Raw genomic sequence first — 22389 nt, forward strand, 5'->3', positions numbered from 1 at the left:
GGGTGCCCATAAACATTGTTTTCTTGCACAAACATCATTGTGTCCATTACATTTACTGCAGCATTACGAGAGGACCACCATTACCTTGCCCGGACCCCGTGCACATACGATCTCCAATGGCCGATGGGGGTGCAGTTCCACCCATGATGACAGTGCGGCCTGCCTGGCGCTCGCGGTCAGGCAGCTCCCGCTTTTGACGGTTCTCCATCCGACTTGATTGGGCCTCCTATGACACTTGATCCCCGAAGCCGCAGAGTGCCCACTGCAATCTCCCATGTGAGGATTTGGGGTTTAAAATGGAGCGCCTACTTAAAACAATGGCAATGAACAGCCAGGACTTGGAAGCCAGATCGCACAAGAAATAACATTTGCATAACAGGTATTGTAGAGTCTTCCAGCATGGGTCGCCAGCACCAATTCGTGGCTCTTGATAGAGCTGTTTGACTGTCAAAGCTTCACGGACACGTTTGCGGTTGAAAGAGCCCATCATTTCTTGGGCGTTGGTCCCCGGTGCCCCTCCTTGACCCCTCATCAACCCATTGCTTAATTTTCAGGATAGAGATGTGGCACTTAAATTAGCCCGCGAATGTGGCCCATTGAACTACCAGGGGACCACTTATCCATTTACCTTGATTTCAAGTTGATGATGCAGGAGGCCCATCTCAAATTCCAGGGCATTAAAACAATGCTCGGTAAATAGAGGATCAGATGTGGTATGTTATATCCCACCACACTGCGCATTGACATTGGGGGAAAAGCCTGAATCTTTGATAACCCAGCTGGGGCGCTCAATTTCTGCAAATCGAACAACAGAAGTGCCGCCTCCGCTCGTGAACATACATCGGACTCTGCTGCAGATGTTTCACGAGCTTCCTCCAGGGAGGACCTCTTCGGCAGCATAGCTGTTGTCTAGATAAAGTCTGGGTCAACTAACCACATATCAGGATAAGTGTGCCATGCTGTTGAACAGTGAGTTAATTTTTGAGTCTTTCATAGTTTTTTTGCTGGTTGCAAATGCCTGAAACCAATAGTTACGCTGTTACACCTTACTGTATCTTCTGGGCACCGCTGACCGCGGTGTTGATCCACCCTCTGCCCCACCCTCTAATGCTTACCACGTAGGATGTTTTTTTAAAAGAATGATTTTTGTTTTCCTTAATGGGATTCACTGAGCTGATCCAGCTCCGTGTGGGTGGGGGGCAATTGGGATGTTATTTGTTCTGTTGATTGTTTATCTTATGAGTTCTCACACTTCCTCCACTGTTAGAGAGGCCAATTTCACACCATTGACTCTCTGACATCCAGCCAATACACCCATTATAGTACCCATGACTAAGAGAACCATGGATCAAGATACATCTAACATCAGTTCATGCATTACTTGGAATTTACGGGGTTTAAATAACCCACGTAAGGGAAAGCAGGTACTAACTTATCTAAATAGACACAGGGCAAAAATCACTTTCCTCCAGGAGACCCTCTTGTCCCGAGTGGCTCCCCTGCATTTGCCAAGTCCTGGAGGCAACAGAGATACTTTTCCAGCTATGGCACCTATTCTAAAGGGGTATTTACATCTATCCCCTTTTACCTAATCACTAGTTTGCTAGACAAAGAAGGCAGATATATTATACTCCATGGTCGCCTCCTTGAGTTCGAGGTGCTGCTGGTGAATGTGCCAAACTCTGATGCCCCTGACCTTTTTCATGATATTTCCTCTATTATCAGTAGATTTGATGTTGCTGTCACACTGATTGGGGGGGAGGGGCTTCAGTATGATAAAAACCCTTTGTTTGATTCTACTGGCTCACATTCCACTAATAAACCTAAGGCCGCTAAGGTTCTTCAGGATACCAAAGACACGTTTTACATCCGAGACGCGTGGTGTCACTTACATCCCAGCTCTCCTACATTCTCTTTCCTTTGTTCTCCACACACGATATGACTTGCATAGATTACTGGCTATTGTCAGTGAACGTCTTTCAATGACTCAACACACACTTTCAGATCACGCACCGGTCAAAATGAACCTGAATATCCGGCTCCAATATGATTTGGAGAATCGTTGGACCTTCCTGAGCGCTGCCCTACTAGACACAGTTTTCATACTAAGCTTAGGGAGGCTATATTGAAATATGTCAGGTTAAATTCTGCGCTAAGCCTGCCAAGCCACCCTTTAGGAAGCCTTCAAAGCCTACATCCGGTGAGTATCCATTTCCAAGCATGTCAGAGTCCTCAAGGACATCTGCCGTAGCATCAAGCGAGTGGAGGAGCAACTCACTGCTTTAGACAGGCCCGATATGACACTAAGAGGAAGGATGCTGCTCACTGAGTGTTCAAAACTAATGGAAGAGTTCTGCTTCTTGGCAGAGCAGGAGGTCACTTACTTGAGGTAATATGCAAGAGCCTGCCATTATGGCGAGGGTGAACTTCCTGGGCGGACATTAGCCAACCTTGTGCGCCCGCCCCAGCACCCCACTCACACGACAGAACTTCACAATACCGAAGGCTCCAAAGCTACTGATACCACAAGTATATTTACAACATTTCTGTGCTATTACAATGGCCTGTACTCCACCACCCTTGCCGGTGATGAAAAGGCTAGGATGACATATCTTCAGGAGGTGGCAATGGTGTGGACAGACGATGCACAGTGCCAATATCTCAGTGAACTAACTTCTGCTGAAGAAATCAGGCAAATAATAGATGGGAATAAAGTCCTGGGGCTAGATGGTCTCATGGGCTACTTCTATAAAGCATATAAGCCCATACTGACTCCACACCATTTGAAGGTGTATGCCGAGGCCCTTAAGGGAAGGAGAACTCCCACCTACCCTACGCAGGGCAGTGCTCACACTTCTTTGAAAACTAAACAAAGACTCCAAGCTACTCTCATCATATCACCCCTTATCACTGTCAAACTTCGATAATAAGATTTTAGCCAAGGTCATCTCTATACAGCTTGCACTGCTTATCAACAAGAATATTTTCACAGTGCAGACTGGATTCATTCCTCACAAGTCCACAGCTTTCAATCTGCAGACAGTTTTTTGGGTCATAAACCGGATCCCACCATCCCGGTGGCTGTCGCACTCCTGGATTTGGAAAAGGCCTTTGAGTCCCTGGAAAGGTCTTTTTTTCGGGCAGTGCTGGAGAAATTGGGCCTCCCTAAAGGGTTTCTAGCACTCATCATGCTAATCACGCACACCCAACTGCACGTTTAAGGGCAAATGGTATACTCACAGACCAATTCCTGATTGCTAGAGGAACCCGGCAGAGATGTCCCCTGTCTCCATACTTTTTACTATAGCCTTGGCCCCTTAGTCCGTCATTTTCATGCTAAAAATATGCAATGTGGGCTTCGGTTTAAGCATGGCCCACTGCTGCTCACCATGTACGCGGATGCCAAATTACTATCCGTCCCCGACCCTATTCAAAATCTTCACACCCTCATCTCCGAGATCACCCTTTTCAGGAAATTCTCAGGGCTGCATATCAATTGCGCGAAATCCGAAATATTCCCATTAACTCGTGCCACTACTGCCACTCCTGCAATTACCCACTCCAGTGGTGCGAAGACTCGGCTAAGTACTTGGGTATTATTATACATATGGACAGGGATCCACAAAAACGGGGGTTACTTATTTGTACATATTTCCTTGATGATGGAGGCTGACCTAGAACCTGTACCCCTGATGACATTGTTGCAATATGTGTCTCATGTTCATCTGTCAACACGTAGATACACTGCAATTCTGTTCCTACTCACCAAACACGAACTGACCCTCTGCTAGGGCAGGAGAAAACGACCTACAATAAAGGAATGGATAAACAGTATACTCTATCATGACACCTCCAGCGAAATGTGCACCACCCTACAGCCACCTACCTCGAGACCTAAAGATTTATAGTAACCCGTGCAGGACTATTTATTAACACATGCATCCGATTCACAGACTGCACCTCTAGATTCCTCAAATCATTCAGAATTTCCTTGATGTGCTTGCACCTGGCCACACTCCATGAATATATGTAATTCCCCTAGTTCTTCATTATTGATACCATGAGCTCATTTATTGACGAAGATACTCTCACTGATGGAAATTGCTGTGTTACCTCTTTAGACTACTGCTGACATAATACTCAATGATATGGAATGTGCGATTGTCAAATGTTCCCGTTCTTTTCTCTTTTTTTGAAAATGAAGAAAGAAAGTTAAAAAAACAGTGCTCCTGTGTCTCTCATTGGTAGTAGCACTCCTGTTTGGGGTTCTCCACTCCCAGAGATCATGAATTACAATAATAAGCTTTCCTGCGCATACAAGTACTGGGTAGGCTCAGTCCACTAGATGTGCATTATGGTGGCACTAGTTGTGTTGTACAGTTTTCTAACTGCTATTCTGATTGTTATAATTATTGCCAGAATTGTGAGCACATCTAATTTGCTTCATAATAGACTGTTAGTTGTGATAAATATATTTTGTACTTACATTGTGTCTGTTTTGCTGTAGAATGTATGAAAAGGATTGACCTGTTTTCCACAGTTCCCTGAGAAAGGGAGGTAGAGTGCTGTATCTTTTGGGTTGCCACAATTACTTGCCACTCTGTAAGGTTAGAAGGGCAAGTAAGGCACTGTGGGCTAATCAGGTATTTTGGTGTGTCAGTACTGATTTGGCAGAAGTGGTGCAGCAAACTGCATTCTGACGTTCTATTTTCCCAAAGCACAGTTCTGCAAAAGCAGACTTCCTGCAACAATATTCCTTGTCTCTCACATGCCTGTCTTCCAGTGATGTCCTAGGGTATATGCAAATATTAATGTAAGCTAAGTGACTTTTTACAAGGCAGAGACATGCAATTACACCAGCCAGCACCCAAATTTCTTGTCAAAACAATATCTCATTTCTCTGGGAGAATCTGCCTGGATCTCCTCTGATATAAATCGCCTAACACAGGCAAAAATCACCCACAACTGGAAAACACCTTCCTTAGTCCCTGTAAATGTAAAGTTAGGAGAAATGGTAGCTTGCCTTACACCAAAGGTATTGCCGCCACCACAAACAACTGGTATATGACACTTCTGTCCCCATGGGCACTAAGGGGGTCATTCTGACCCCTGCGGTAATTACCGCCATGGCGGAGGTTGGCGGTAGCACCGCCAACAGGCCGGCGGTGCTCCGCCGGGCATTCTGACCGCGGCGGTACAGCCGCGGCCAGAAGCGGAAAGCCGGCGGTGTACCGCCGACTTTCCGCTGCCCGTCAGAATCCTCCATGGCGGCGGAGCGCGCTCCGCCGCCATGGGGATTCTGACACCCCCTACCGCCATCCTGTTCATGGCGGTTCTCCCGCCAGGAACAGGATGGCGGTAGGGGGTGCCGCGGGGCCCCTGGGGGCCCCTGCCGTGCCCATGCCAATGGCATGGGCACGGCAGGGGCCCCCGTAAGAGGCGCCACAAAGTATTTCAGTGTCTGCCTAGCAGACACTGAAATACGCGACGGGTGCAACTGCACCCGTCGCACCTTCCCACTCCGCCGGCTCAATTCTGAGCCGTCCACCTAGTGGGAAGGTTGATTTGCCCTGGGCTGGCGGGCGGTCTTTTGGCGGCCGCCCGCCAGCCCAGGGCAAATCTCAGAATCACCGCCGCGGTCTTTTGACCGCGGTGCGGTGTTCTGACGGCGGTACCTTGGCGGACGGCCTCCGCCGTCCGCCAAGGTCAGAATGACCCCCCAAGTTGTGTGACGCCTTGCATTGTGGGACTTTCAGTGTGATTGATAGCCAATTCTGTCTACTTCATGCCATAATTCTACACTTGACTTAGTCCTCCATTTCTGCTGTGCAATTTAACCTCCTCCCCTGCTGCTGGGTGCATCTCTTCCTAGGAGCCCCCAAGGTGTAGAGGTGTGTAATTCTACTCCACCACATGTGTAGAAATGGAGAGACAAAGCAAGGTAATGGACTCCATTGACCATGCCAGAGCTGTGAATGTTACTGCAGACCAAAGTGAAAACAGGGATTTGGGCGCAAAACTTGCACTTTGTACAGGGCTATGCCCCAGCGGATATGGAGCCATTTCTCACAGGGACTCTGCCACACAAATGCATCACAGCTGAATCACCCATTGCATCCAACCTCACCTTTTTCACACCATCGCTGAACCTGTTGTCAACTACAAAAGTTCTATGCAAGCCCTAGACTAACGAAATATCAGGATTAATAATAACCTGCAAAATCAGATGGCCACCATCATCCCACATGTTTTTTTCTAATTAATTTCCGATAAAAACAGTTTTGTCTTAAAACATTTATTGAACAGATAACAAAACAAATCAATGTCTAAGCTAGGGCGTGCTTAGCACTGACTATTCCACAGTAGAACACAGTACCAGCGCACTGATGCAGTACAGGGTACATTAGTCTATTTCATAGTATTGTACACATGTTAGGGAAAGAACGTCTTTGCATTGGTGACCAATCCTCAGGCAATTTCGGAATCCCATCCAAAATCTTTAAATTTGGCAAACTGGAGAACACTCTGGAAATAAATAAGAACATAATTATCAACCATATGGTAGCCATTTATACTTGTCTATTGACCTTTTTTATTAGGTGACAGATTATGTTCTAGATATAGATGTAGACAATGCTATTAAAAATTAAGAACATTAGTGCTTTCTTTTTATCTAGCCCTCATTGGATCTATATGAAGCAATCTTTTTGTTTCCTGGTTAATGGCCTTGCTTACCTTTGCAGGCAATCATTGTGATGGGGAAAGAGTTTTATTTTTTGCCATGTAAAGAAAGTGAACGGTGCACCTCTCAATTTTAATGTTTTTTTCATGTTCCCATATGGACAGGGGGAGTTAATGTTTATGGGCAAATGTGTATTGCATATGATACCTGTGAGAGGCACCTGTTCACAGGTAGTTTCTGGTCCTGATTCACAAAGGATAGCCAGAAATGTACTCCAATTGACTCATGGCTGTGTTTGAAGGAACTTTCTAACTGAGATGGAAATCACAAGGGATTTCAGCACTCTTCTCAGTAATCAGTCACAGATACCAAGAATAATGTTCATCCCCACAGCCACCCTCCATAGGGACTTACTAACCTTGAAAACCACACAGTTGTAGGTGTTCAACAACTGGGACAGTCACCTTGGCTAACATCACCTGCAACACATCCCTTTAAATAGATTTGCCATTACGCAGAAACACAACATACTGCTGTTGGTTGTCATAGATAATTTTTGTCCCAAATCTATATAGCCTGGCTGCAAAGCAAGTAGGTCTGGCTTATAACTGAAAGTTTGAGGTGTTGTATGTGGTATTGTTGGTGGCTACGAAGATGAACATAGGGTTGAGACATTATGTGAATAAACTGATGAATGAGTGTAATGATGAGAGATAGAATGCACAGACGAATGAATGACTGAATCCATCGGTGAAATCATCCAGACATTTTCATTTAATGAGCCAGTTCCTTTGGCTTCATCAATTTCAGATGAAGAGTGTGCTTGCAATGTAGACAGATGCATGTGCAAACTGCACCCCAAGCAGCTCAAGTGCTATTTAGAGCCAATAAGGGCATCCCGACCCTATCAGTGTGATAAGTCGCAGGAGATAAAATTACAGTGACATTTTAAAGGGAACTTTGCCCACCTCGAACATGAATGACCGACATATCATTACAGCCTATAAAATCACCAAAAAATAAACAACATCTTGCTCGTGCTGAAGAGGACTGTATTTTACCTTAGGTCCTTGAGAAAGCACTTTGACCCTGCATCTGACAGTGTTTTCTCTTGGTTACCCATGAATCCTCTTGTGCTGGCATAAAGTGTTGTAGCATGCTACAGAAAAGATGTGTTTACCTCCTCAAGGGACCCCCAGCAATTACCTGAGTTAGTTAAGACTCAATCGATAAGATGCTGAATACAGTTTTTGAAGGACATGTGAATGTGAATGGTATTAAAATAGCAGCAACTAATGTATTTGCCAATGCTTGTTTGGCTCTGGCAGAGCACAATACTTTTTATAATTTAATAAGAATTACACAGAGAGTTGACTTCAGGTAAGCCGCCTTAAGGCATTGGCTTCTTTTGGTAACTTCCTTTTGAACCTAGAATTTTTACCAACTTAAACAATTTAACTTTTTGTAGGCCCTATCCTTTTGCAGTATCACCATATTTAAATCTTCTAGGGACAATTTAGCTACCCACCAGGTCAACCTACAATCGATACAGACAGAAACAATAGGACTTACTGTGCTCTGTAGTTTTCTTGAAACTCACATGGATTAGTTTTCAGTACAAGGGATTCTAGGTTCGTGCAACTCAAGTCAAAAATTCCATTCAGTGACTCAATATTGTTTTCAGCCAATGAGAGGTGCTGAATTTGTGGCATCTTTGGCAGCTGTTTAAAAGACGTGAAGTGATTTTTGCTGATGTTTAATTCTCTGCATCTGTAAAAATGACAGCAATGTCAAAAATAACACATAATTTGAGAACTTGTTCAATCAGCATTACATTAAAGTGTCAAAATATTCAGCAGGTATATGTAAATATTCAACAGGATGAGTGAACAAACTGAAGGTGTGTCCCTAAAATCTCTGTGACCTCCAGGTTTGAATACCTTCTCAGCCAACTCATCCTTTCATTCTTCTGAATTTGATATACTGAACAGTGTTAAACTGACTTTTATGAATGTAAGAAATTGGATTATTAGTTGTGCAGGATGTGAGGTCTGCACAAGTAATAGGCCCACAATTGTCTCCTCACTGGGGACCGAGCACCACATTGTAGCACTTGACTCTCTCATGGTAGCAAAGCACAGCAGTACAAAGACTACACCGTGGAGGTAGTGTGTGCTAGTAATCATCATTTGCTGGCACTCAAAGACTGTCCAGTCACTAATTTTTCTTTTAAAAACAAGTACTTTTATTACACACACACTACTACATACTACACATTAATTTACGGATATATGCATCAGACAGATTAATTTTTAACAAATATATACATGAGACCAATTGAAACTACCTTTAGTGACATTCTAAAATCATATTTGACCTCCACAAATCACAATGCCCAACCCATACCACATGAAAACACCACCTTTCAGGGGACATCACTTTAAGCAAATCAGGGCTATTGGCTTTGTTAAGGAGTCAGAACAACAATATATAAGGCAGGCCTATTGACTTGGTCATGGGTTCACCACTTTTAGAGGACAATCATCACATGTTAAAGTCACCACTATGTTACTGAAATCAATAACCATGTTTCAATGCAGCCATTATTATTAATATTGCATTGTAATGTTTTACAGTCTGCAATATATTGCCAATAAAGCATTCAAAACCAACAACACATAGTGTATGAGCATTTCTATACACCTTTAGGCCAAACAAACCACTAGGGGGGCCTGCACTTCCAGACTGTTAACTATTCCAGCCTCAGGAATGTTTTGAAATAAGATGATGAAAAGCCTGAGGGTCATGCATCCATTGATCCCAGAAACGTAGGGTCATTTTCACAAATCTTCCCTGGGGGACTGCTGTAACTCCTGCAGCGCCCCACAACCCTTCTTTAATTCCTTGGTGGTGCCCGACAAGCAGAGGAAACAATTTAAATGAAGACCCACAGCGCACTATGAGGGTGCTCTCTCCGTGGAGTAGTGAATATTTTATTAGTGACTCTACCGCTTTTTTCGGGAGGGCGAATTTGTCCTCCTTTATCTTTGTTTTTGAGCAGCAGTGACCGATCCCACTCTGGACATCCCCAAGGCAGTTTCTGTGTGCAGGGAGAGCACTAAGGCCCTTGTGACCCCGACGAGTTTCCCGCACACACCCTCTGTGCTGGGCAGGAGCCAGAAACATATCTCCTCATGCTCCTGCTGTGCTGAAACACTTCCCTTGTGCTCATGCAGCAGGGAGCAATGTAATCCTTCTGGATCTGAGGTTGTAGAGGACAAGAATGGGGGCCCAAGCCCCCAATCAAAGTGCCATCAGCCTGGGTGATGGTCCTGGAGCCTAAGATAGTCTGCAGAATGAGCTCCACATACGCTCCTCCCTGGGAAAAAAATAATTATTCTTGTGTCAACCCCTGGGAACTGGACTAGTCTGGGGGGTAAGGTTGGAAATAGCAGCTGAGCTTGACACGCTCTGTTCGTGTTTATGTATGTTAAAATGTGCACCCTAAAACATGCCTAGCTCTGGCCGAGTTGGATTTATTTCAATGATCGTGGGCGCATTGTACTCCTGGTTTGCTAGCTCTAGCCACCAGGAGTACACTAAGCAGGCTTCCTGGCCTCACAAGGTATGTACTTTGCTCCAGCTTTCTCCTGTGCCATGCCCTCCATAGACCCCCATGCCTTCTTGATCATCTTGCAGGGCATCTGGTCAGCGGTGGAGTCTAGGTTCTCTCCCAATCGGTCATCAGGGAGTGTAAGGCAGGCAGCATCACTGGCCAAGGGGAAACCCAGTAGTCCAAGGGTCAGCTGTAGAGAGAGTCCTCCGTCAATATAGGCATCAGGGGGCTTGTCATTCTAGCTGTCTGTGGTGTTGCTACTGTCTCAATCCATAGCCCAAGTCTTGCTCTCCCTCATGTTCTTCTGGGGTGCCACTTTTATGCCCAGCCCAGCTGGTGGGGGATTACCCCCTTGTCTAACCTCTCCCTTTTCCTGGGTTTGGCTCCGCGCCCATCTAGTGACACAAAAAGCAGCACACAGATGCCTTTGTGTGTGCTGGGCAAATTCCCTTTTGTGAGATCAGGGCAGGGCCCAACTCTGCCCCCAGTCGTCCTGTCAGGAAGACTCACTCCCCTCTACACCCAGGCCCTTTACTGCACTGTCTGGCTCCATTACGCATTTCCCAGTAGGAGAGACATCACCATCCCTGGCAGCTGAAAACTCCCCGAAACTTTAGGCAGAATAAATGCCAACTTTATAAAAGTGGCATTTCTAAAATAATGATTTCAAATCCAACCTATCCATCAAAGAGAACTTTACATTATAATTCAAAAAGGTGCAATAAGTTTTTTTTTGCTGATTCCAATTTGCATTTAGCATTATATAAATGTAACAATGTGGCCCTATGATTTCCAATGGCAGCAGCTAGCCTTCCTACATTGAAAATTGTTTTTGGGGATAGTTCACTGTAAGGACTTTGAACATTAGTTATTACAAGTCCTACTTTTAAATATCTGCATCTTGCATGTATGGGCAATAGGGCTTTAATATGGGTGCCTTATTAATATTTGGAAGGAACTGTTAGGCCGTCAACATTTTAGGTTAAAACCACCACAAGCAGGGTGCCTGTGTGCAGCTACAAGACTGCAAGCAACCTTAGTGCCTCGTGAGGAGTCTGTACTCCTTTCCAAATGTGTGTGTTCACATGTAACCAGCCCAGTGCCCCTTACCCTAGCTATGTCACAGCAGCCTTATCTTAAAACATGAACACTGGCTGTAGACACACTCAGTCCAATTTACCATGAAATTACTGAGATTCAGGTAACAAGAGTCACCCAGAATAAAGGTCCAAGAACTAGGTAATCCAAAAGCAAACATTCTGAGGGTACTTAATGGGCATAATCCGCTTGAGACAGTAACACACCAGATTTACCATGTTTAGGAAAGGCAAAACTGTGATATAAACTATCACAAAATAAATGTATTTCTTATTTTCTTAATTTTATTTTTAATGTATATCCTTGACAACATACAAAGAAGAAAAGAAAAAAAAACATTTGTTTATATTTTTCTTTACTAATTGTTACTACTCTACACAACAAAGATGAAAGAGAAACTGATATGTAGAAAAAAGTGAAAGAAAAAAAGAAGAAAGCAACACATTGAGTTCATGTCCATCACATCCTCACCTGATGGCTGGTAAATTAACTTGAGACATAACTTTATGCATAAGAAGTAAAGAAGTAAAGAAGCACAAGAGCTACAAATACAGCATTTTAAACAAACACAGTTTTGTTACAAGCTCTACAAGACTGATAGATGTAAAGATAGAAAAGACATCATGTATCAAGAGGAAGCGCCTGCCCTTCTTTAACTTCTGGTAGCAGAGAAGCTGGAACGTTTTTCAGAGTGGGACTGCTGTCATCATTGTTACATAACTGAAATATAGGGATTGTGAAAAATCCAAGCTTCACACAAAGAACAAGTAAGCACATGAGCCACACTCATTCAGCAGAAGACTGGTAAGGATTTGGTATGTGGCCGTGGTAAATGTTGGAGCACACTGTCACAAATGTGTTACTAAATCATGATGTGGTAGCATACTGTGATTTGCAGACAGCACACTTCCCACTTAAATGTCGACACAATTTGTACTAACATGCAGCTTTATTGAAACAAAAACTATATAGCACACAAATAATCAATGTAAACTGGGTTTCAGTAAGTAATTATAATTTACACATAATCAAGCAAAGTTCTTCGATTTGTTTTGATCCTATTTAAATATTGATCCCATCACACTTCAGAATTCCAAAAACTGTGTGTGCTTTATTTGAGCTTTCCTAACTACTGATATTTTGAAATATTTGTACAATTCATCTACAGAAATGTAAATATTGTTGCATGTTTGAAAAAATACTGACGTCCTACATCCTTTCCTTCCACTCTCACTGTACCCAGGCATGATTGTCAGATGGTTCACTTTACACAATTCCCTAACTTTGCAGTCAGAGAAAGTAAAGTGAACACCAATCTCCAATTTAAAAAAAATTGTCAGAAGACATAGCTTGACATTTAACTTCTGGCTTTGAACACAGTAAATTTAACAAGATAAAATAAAACGTAAGGGCATCTTTATTGCTTATTATTCACCTTCTTAACTCCGGCACCCCCTGCAGCCTTACTTTCAGCACCTATGGTTAGGAGGGACATACCTCAGCTTATGTGGCTAACTAGGGAACAACAACACAACATGTCTCAAAAAGGTATAAAGATGCTGAGGTTAGGTTTACAGGCTGAAAATCCTGATCCAGAGCCCAATCTCCAGAGAAAATATACCCACCGACATCGGCTTCATGAGGCTTTGGCAAGGGGTGACCTTGGATCATGAAAGAGCTTCCATCTAACCCTGACCTGAAAGGTTAATTTAATGTGTGTGCTAGTTTCTGGTAGTCTCCAGAGTTGTACTATGACAGAAAATAGGCTCAGTGTTGGAAATTACCATCTGTTTGTGGTATTCCTCCAGATCTTTACTTTCTTTAGCTGAACCCGTTTTCGTTGGCCATAGGACTCTGTGCACTTTACTCTAGCTAACCAGTGGTAAAATGTTAGTGGTCTCCATTTTAAACATGATGCAATTAGCATATACCCAATGGGCACTTTTAATTTACTTGTAAGTACCTAGTATGTGGTACAATATTGTGATCATGGCATACTACTGCTTTGGATTATCAACTTGACTTGCATCCTTGGAATATTACTAAGTGGATGTTTGGTTACTTTCCCACTAAGATGCATTTTAAAGGACTTTGTTCAATGTGAACAGTTATTTAACCTGAGTGATTAGGCACTAATGGTCTGCTGCCATACTCTAGTTTACTACTTGTTACCTTGAAAAAGTCACATGTTGTGATGAAATACATGTTGGCCGTTCATGCGTTATTTGACAAAGGAAGGATTGGTTGATCTGATTGAAACTGTTGATATCTAGCATCTTTGTATGAATATAATGTCATTCGGCAATTAAGAAAGACTGCATCGGACTGAGATCTTTGTGACTTCCTTCATTCCATTTATAGTACACTGGAGTAGTATTGACTGCTGTGGTTCCATCTTTGTTTAATGTACGCACAATCTGCGGCCATCCCCTTGAATAGCACTGTAAATCATGTCTATAGGTCTGCCATTGCAGCTGGAGTTTAGTAGTTTCAAACTGGCATTACGACCTTGGGGAATAAATCTTTGACCAGGCCTAAACCGTCATTTTTAATACTTATAAGTCACTACTAAGGAAGGCCCTAAATTCCCATAGGCTAGGACAGATGTTATTTAGAAAGTAGGACATGTATATTTAAAGTTGCTTAAAGTTGTACATGGCCTGACAGTGAAAAACCTCAGAGGTTGTTTTTCACTGTACCAAGGCTCACTCCCTCATAGAGAAATGCTTGGTAACATCAGAATACCTTAAAATGCTTAATTTGGTTTTTGGGATCAGCTAGAAAAATGATTCAAGGACTTATTGTAATAGACATATAAAATTAAACATAATGATAAAGTCGGATTTTATACTTCTATTTTGGAAATTACACTTTTAGAACATTATCATTTTCATGCGTAAGCCGAATGTTCCTTCATGCCAGTGTCTAGTGACGTGGTGAGATGCGTATTGCTCCTAGACAGTGAACAAATGGCTTGAGTGTGGAAAGGTGCTTTTCTTCCTTAAGCAGAATGGCCTTGAATGTGATGTCCAGCCTCTTTCTGAGCTTAAAAGAGTGCCTACCTTGTCAAAGGCAAATATTGCTTACTCCTAAACCTGCCTCCCCTTGCAGCTCCAGAACTTGTTAGGAGTGACCACATGGGAAGGTTTGCCCATTATCATAGATACAACTTTTGGAGCTCTGAAAAGGGAAAGAAGGGTTCTGCCATGTTGGTCACTCCTCGACCTGTGATGATCCAAAGAACTGCCCTGCTCTCTGAATTTTGAAAGAAGACTAGACAAACTTGCCTTAAACCCAGGACCCCGGAACTGACTCCAAGCGTCAGTTGTCTCAACTCCTCTTTGAGCTACAGGAACACAATTCTATGAGATTTAGATTTCGGCGGATGGGATATCCGTCACCATTGTGATGGAGTAACCCATCAGCCGAGTTCTAAATCAGGCCGTAAGTCAGAATTAAACTTTCCACCAGGAGGAACATGATCCCTGTATGCAACTTGCTTTGCTTAGCAGTCAGTCTTTTGACTTTGATGTGGTCTAATGAGACCAGATAATCACATTTGGCGCATAGAGCTTCTTGGAGCTATTTTTAATTCAAACTTTAAAAAATTGCATCTGTGGTTCTACTGATTGCATTTTTATTGTTTTGGTGAAATTTGAACTACTACAGTATTTTTTTCTAAATTGATTTTGTTTTTTTTGTGCTGTGCTTTGACTTTATTACTGTGTGAGTGATGCATAAACACTTTTCACATTGCCTCTTGGTTAAGCCAGACTGCCTTGTGCGAAGCTACCAGAGGGTTAAGCACAGGTTAAATTAGTGACTAGTTGTTTACCCTAACAAGAATTGTGATTATTATTTGAGGTGGGTTCTCAACCCTCTCAACAAATATTTCAATTTTTGCACCCAGCCACCAAAGTAAAAATGGCCAACATTAGCGAATTAGACCATACAAAAGTGGCCCATGTTTGCAAATTGGGGTCGTTTTAAACTTGTTAAGTCATACTCTATGAGTGTTTTGCAAGGTATCAAAGACTGCATGGATTTCTGCTTGCTGTATAAAATGTTTGCTCTAATATCAGGCAAGTCAACAGTAAAACCAGACCGAGCTACCATAAAAAAAAAACATAAACAACCAAAAAAACAGCCAGCACACTGACTTGTCAGACCAGCCCACTGGGCACTGCCTGACTGCCCTATAGGTCAGTCCAACACGTTGTGTTCTCTCCAATCTCAGGAACATGAAAAGGGGTCCTAGATTAGCACTGGATCTGCAATTTTAGGTTCCTTCGGGACCATGTGCACCCGCAAACTGTGCCACAAAAGGTGAGGAAAAGCAGGTGACCTCTGCAGTGGAAAGCGAAACAGAGATGGAAAAACTGCCCTGATGGCCGTGGATTATTTTTGTCCTTCAAGGATGGGTAATAGGATGTAAACGAGACAAGAAAAGTAAAAGAACAGAGTCTGCTGGAGATTATTTCAAAGACAACTTTCCTTGGGAACCTCATATATAAGTATGCACCTGTGCAGCATATCTTCAGATGAACATCAAACTTCTTTGCAGCTAGCTACAGCAACAAGACAAGAAGTACACCCCTCAAGAAACATACCATGGTCACCCAGGAGGGAATTGGATACCATTTCAGTAGAAAAGACCTGGGAATGTAGATGGGGAGGAAAGACGTCTTGGGTCAGTCATCGCCTATTGCACGGAAAGAACCAGAAGCTGCTTTAAGACCCTGAAGTATGGAGAATGGTGAATTTTTTTGTGTAGTGATGAATGGATGAGTATTTCGCTCAATCATAATATAGAACTATTTCAAAGTCACGTTGCCACTTTATTCTAGTGATGAATAAGTTCCTTTTCTGTGCAGCTCAAAATCTTCAAATATGAACAACTCCATCCACTTTTTACAATTATCACATTTATTTTCACAACCATCAACAATTATCAACACTTCTTTAGTTGTTCATTTTTGCTATTTTTATGAAAGTGTATTATAGGTCACCACAAAGGGGCGTCAGGGTAGTTAAGCTGACTGTGCGCTGGTCTCCAGTTGAGATATGCACCACTCACAAAGCACAGGAAACTGTGGCTCAGAATGGCCACATGAGTTGGTGATGGTTTAAGAGGTGGCAGCCGAGGAGTGAGGGAGTCTCTTGCTTTGGGATAGTGCGGGGTCAGCGTGGAAGAGAGGGACTTTGTCAGTGGCAGAGAAAGAGCTTACAACACAGGTAATGGTATAGCGTTTGGGACTCGGCCACTGGCAAGGGGATGTGTTGGGAGAGGTTGACCTGACAGGGCACAGCCAGCAAGCAGTAGTCCACCTCTCGCCCACTGATGCAGCAAGAATGGTTCACTGCAGTCATGCAGGCCACCTCAACACCCAATCAGATATAGGTTAGTGCATACACTTTCTATTGTAAAAGATGTATATATTTTAGGTACTTAAGATGAATATCATGTTATGTGTCATTTACTGGTTTGACTCCTATTCATGGCACACAATGACCACATATTCAATGTCGCCCCGTAACTTTCAATTTACTGTATTGAGTGTTTGTTTCTTATGTACAGCATTTCTTGTAGATGAGCTAAAAACAAATATAATTGAAAATACCTTGACTGCTTTATGGAAACACAGTTATTAAACTTACCTTGGCAATCGTATGGCACTTAAGTCTGTCAAAGAATTGTCCACAAGCCAAAGTCTTTCCACTCGAATTAATCTGCGAAGTATGCCGTAAATGTTTTTTTGCTGATAAGGGTCTCCCAGGTCTTGAAACGAAAGGTTCACATTCTAAAAGTAAATGGAAAAGTATATAAATGATAAATGTAATTTTAAATGCATTTACTCACTAAAACAATCTTTCTCTGTTTGCTGCAGCAAGAAATAATCATGACTGAAAACAGGTCCCAGAGACCCTAATGCAAGCAATTAAATGCCCCCAATCCCTTGGTTGGCAACAAAACAAGGCTATAACTGAGGTACAATTGGTCCCTCACAATCCCGGGCCCCAGTACCACTGCACCTGCTGCACTACTGGTAGCTCTGGTTATTGGTAAGAGACTGCTCAACTCATCCAAGGTCTGTGTGTCATGTTGTATTGGGCACTATAGCAAAGCAGTGCTTCGAAGTCCAGGAAATCCAAAAACTGAAGTGTTGTAACTGGGAGGCAGGGTCCTCATACAAGAGCCTGGAGCCACTCAGGTAGGAGGGTATGGACTTTATTCCATGTTAGACTTCCTAGGTCCAGTGAGGGATCCATTCTCCTCCCACTGTCCCTGTTTCTTAGCTTCCACTCCAGGCCAGACAGTAATATTCAGTTACAAAAGGAGGAGAGGGCACACAACCTCTATTAGGTTATGTGCCCTCTATTAGTAGAGATAAGTGAAACTTGGGGTGTTGGCAATGCTCCTCACAGTCTTCCCAGGTATCTGTACCATCCCAGACCACAGGCGCTTCCCAGTGCTTGTGGTAAATGCAGTGCTTGTCAACACTAAGGGCAGCAATCCTGATACACGTCTGGAGATGCACAGCATTGTTGCACCAACAATGGTGCATATTAAAGTAAAGACGTACAACTAAAGTAAGTGTTATCCTATGTTGAAGTTCCCACAGTGCATCTGGGCTCTGAGCTGGTGATCAGTAAAGGGGAAAGGTGCGGAAGACATTGTGACGCGAAGGGTTAATTAGCTTGAGCAGTGTAGATGAGCGTGATTGCTGCTGAAATCACTGAACAACGTGGAAAAGTTCATGATATTATTTTCAAGCTTGTTTGTGTAGAGGACTCCGTCTCAACCTTGAGAACGAGAGTACAGGGAGAAGATGGAATGAAAACAAAGGCTGGGGAAGGGCAGAACAGCCAAGTGCTGATAACATAGCCAGAAAATGCCAGCAAGAGATAGAATCCAAGCTTCAAGTTATTTAAGCACTGAAGTGCTGGTGAGGGATTTGAAGCTTGCAGCTGGGGTTGTGAAAGCTGCCATGGCCCAGCGCTGCCTCCCTGTTTTGCTGTTCAGAGACCGTGATGCTTGAGGGGGAGAGAGGTCCAAGCAGGCGGTAGAGGGCTTCCCAGCATTTTGTGGACTAAGTTAAGTTCCACACAGGGATGAAAGGCCTTTGTTTCTCTGCTCTATTATTATGATTGATTATTATGCTTGCACTGTGTTTATAATCTGAAGTATTCAGCTTGTTTATATTTTGCTTTTTGAACATCGTAGTGTGAGCTTGCTGCAGTAATTGAAACATGCATTTTGGTATGCAGTTAATCAAAGCTAATCTGAAGAATTCAGCTCATTTATATTTTGGTTTTTGAACATCGTAATGTGAGCCTGCTGCAGTAATTGAAACATGCATTTTGGTGTGCAGTAACTCAAAGCTTATCTGAAGTATTCAACTCGTTTATATTTTACTTCCTGAACATCGTAGTGTAACACATTTTGGTATACAGTTATTCCAAGCTTATATCTGTCAATGAACTCTTTGCTCATATGTATACATAGATGCTCTTTGTAGTGTACTTATATATAAATAGATGCTTTTCATTGCTATTCTTATTCCACTATTGTTAATGTGCTAAATGCCTACATTTACCTGAAATTCTAGTAAAGCTAAATTGTATTCATAATTGGCGCGTGGTCCTTCATTGAGCGTCCTTATTGACTTATACCGAACAGGTGTCAACCAGTCACCTGGATAAGACATTTTGGTACCAGAAGTGGGGTATAAGTCAATAATGCCTTTTTGGGGACGTAAGACAAGTGAGGCAGAGAGCGGAAGGCAGCATGGGGCAGAAGCCAGATCCATTCCCGGGTAGTTAGCAACTGACCCGTTCTCTGGTATGGCAGGACTCCTGAACCGGTGGGCAGCGCCGGTGTTATGGGAGGCATTAAATGAGAAAGTGACTCCTCTCTTAGTGGAAGATGCGATTGAGAGTGTGAAGCTAAGAGGGGCGAAGCTGGAGCTGAAAGCAGCAGGGCAAGTGGGATGGCTTTTCCTGTCTGTGCTCCGTGCGGTATACAGGAAAACATTAACACAAGATGCAGAGATAAGAAAACTGCGGGATGAGGTTGCAGCCTTGCAGAAAAGGCAGGTACTTATGAAAGAGACCATAGAAAGTGCAGTGACTCGGGGTGATCAAATGGAGGCAAGGTGCACCGCATTAGAAGCACGAGTGGCAAAACAGAAGAGTAGGCAGAATCCTAAAATGCCCTCAACTGTGCAAGTGAGGGCACTGGTACGCAAACAGAAAAGTAGGCAGAAGCCTAAAATGCCTTCAACTGTGCAAGTGAGGGCACTGGTACACAAACAGAAGAGTAGGCAGAAGCCTAAAATACCCTCAACTGTGCAAGTGAGGGCATTGGTACGCAAAGAAAATTGGGATGGAACAGTCTCAGACAATGATGACTGGAATTGGGAGGATGAGGTGGAAGTACGTGTAACAGAACTAGGTGGAGTTGAAAGTGGAGAAGGACGTGTAGGTGAAATTGAAGGTGAAAAGGGAGTGAATGGTGGGCAAATTCAGAATTCTCATTTGGTAAGAGATTATACGCAGAGTGAGTTGTTGGAGATAACCCGTATGTTTAGGCAGATGCCTGCAGAGCCTTTGTTTAAATGGTTGGTGAGATTGTGGGACACTGGAGCAAAAGATGCATTACAGAATCCTTTTACGTTAGGTCCCATCACAGAAGGAGACCCGTTTGAGCTGGAAATGATAGTACAGGATGATGTAGATGATGTAGTGATGTGGAGCCTATGGCAGAGGCAGGGAAAAAAGAGGGTGCCACAAGATTGGGCCTTAGTGGAAACAGAACGCATAACTGATGATCGGCCGGTCACCTTAAAAACATGGGTACCCTTACTAGGTTGGACAAGAGAAGGAGGGGTTGGCAATAAAGTAGGCAGAGCGCAGGAGTTTGCCATCGTGAAGTGGAAATGGTATCTGCAGCAGAGGGCAAAACCGGGACCAGCAGGAGTGTTGAAGTTACAAGAAGGTAAGCTAGGGGCAGTGGACTTGCAGGCAATGGCCCTTGCGCCAGAGCCCTCTGAAATGGAATCCTCATCATTTAAGACAGCCCCGCCTTTTGAACGACTCACCGAAGAAGAAAAGCAAAATGCATGGTTCACAGATGGTACCGCCCGGTACTATCAAGGAAAAAGACAATGGCAAACAGTCGCATTCCAGCCTGCTACAGAAATGATGTTGCTGCGAGGAGGGGATAATGAATCAAGCCAGCTTGCAGAACTGGGGGTAGCAGCAGTGATTGATCAAGCCCCCATCGGAGAGAAAACATTTGTGTACACTAACAGTCGGGCCACTTACCAAGGACTAGTAAGTTGGGCCCCGACTTGGCGCAAGGATGGATAGAAAATTAAAGGCACCCCCATTTCGGGAGGCGAGCAGCTATGGGAAGAGATGTGGGAGAAAGGGCAAAAATGTCAAATCTATGTGGGACATGTGGATGCCCATTGCCATCAGATACCTAACTTGCATCTCTATTCAACAACACCGCAGATCAAATGGCCAAAACGCGAACGGTGGTCATCAAGGAGGAAGCTGAAGCTGCTTTAACAAACAGGGCCTATGTAACATCCGGACATCTAGGAGAGAATAGCACTTATGCATGGGCACTGCAACGACAAATTCCAGTTACTAAAGAACAAGTGCAACAAGCAGTAAAGGAGTGCCCCATATGCAACCAGATTAGACAAATGCCCCTGCAAAAGAAGCCTAGCGGCCATATCAGGAGAGGAACTGCAGCTGCTATGTTGTGGCAATTGGACTATATCGGGCCGCTACCAAAAGAATGGGGGGAAAAGCTATGTATTGACCATGGTGAACACCTACTCTGGCATTATGTTGGGTTTGCCCTGTAAGTCTGCAGATCATAAAGTCCACTTTGCGAGGGCTAAACTACCTGATAAAACATCATGGGGCACCTGATGAGATCCAAACAGATAGGGGCACACACTTTTCAGGGAAAACAGTGCAGGGCTGGGCGCAGGAACAGGGAATTTGGTGGATTGTGCACTTTGGTTATTATCCACAAGCTGCAGGCATGATTCGGAGATATGACGGATTGGTGAAAGAACAACTAAAAAAAGTTATCAGCACATGACAGACTTGCACAAGTGATTTGTGAACAAGCGTACACCCCCCATATTGAAGAAAGATCTGCCCCCCCCGATAACACCCAGAGAGCTGAGGGAGGATTTGGAAGCACAGGAAGAAAAGTATGGGTGAACCATCCAGGGAAAAAGCCAGAGGCAGGAGAGCTATTGAGTCAAGGGGTGGGGAGTACGTATATTGTACTTTTAAATAACTCTAATGTACCTATATTTGTACCTGCAGTGAGACTTACCCCACGGTCATAAACGATAACATCTGCGTTGATGATAGCAGAGAATGTCGTTACGGACCTTCATGTCACTTGTGCACCTCAAGCCGCTAACGTAACTGATGACCAGGGAAATGTTTCACTTTGCAACGTGGAGGTACCTAGAGGCAAGTGGATGGCTGCCAAAGCTGTGACCTGGAAGGTAACTGGACAGCAAATCCGACATGCCAATGGACTGAACGAGTTGCAGGGGATGCCAGCAACAGTACAGGCTTTGAGCTATATGCTAAACATGATATGTAAATATTGTGATACCAGGACACATGGTGGTTGTTACAATGAACAATGGAACCAAAGGAGTTTGATACTCCAAACCACCAGCCTTCATGTTTTATGAAACCGAAAGACGCATGGTTAGCAACTTAAGCAACGTTTCTATAGTTTGATATAGTATAGGATGTAAGCAAGCTCTGCATGCAAGCATAATTAATCGTATTATGTTACAGATAAATATTGCCAAGGGGAATGTCTCAAAGTATGATCCATTATGTGCACCATGGACACCACAGTTATGGCCCTTGCCAAAGTTACGCATTAGAAGAGATCTAGGGTCCTTGATAGCTGGGGCCACCGGAATCGGGGTAGGGGCCC

At 43.6% G+C, this 22389-nt stretch overlaps 1 protein-coding gene across 2 annotated transcripts in view; it reads right to left on the reverse strand.

Moving 5' to 3' along the window:
• Window positions 1-6290: 6290 nt before the first annotated feature.
• The window catches only part of LOC138266574 (uncharacterized), a 91026-nt gene continuing 74927 nt past the window's right edge, over window positions 6291-22389 (reverse strand). For both annotated transcript variants that reach the window (XM_069215421.1, XM_069215420.1), the window contains 3 exons: window positions 17055-17197; window positions 8255-8452; window positions 6291-6525 (listed from right to left, as the gene is read on the reverse strand). In XM_069215421.1, the coding sequence (XP_069071522.1) occupies window positions 6414-6525; window positions 8255-8452; window positions 17055-17197 (453 nt within the window). In that variant the 3' untranslated portion in view covers window positions 6291-6413. The remainder of the gene's footprint in view (window positions 6526-8254; window positions 8453-17054; window positions 17198-22389) is intronic.

Source organism: Pleurodeles waltl, chromosome 11 (genome assembly GCF_031143425.1).
Source record: "Pleurodeles waltl isolate 20211129_DDA chromosome 11, aPleWal1.hap1.20221129, whole genome shotgun sequence".
Classification (NCBI taxonomy): Eukaryota; Metazoa; Chordata; class Amphibia; order Caudata; family Salamandridae; genus Pleurodeles; species Pleurodeles waltl.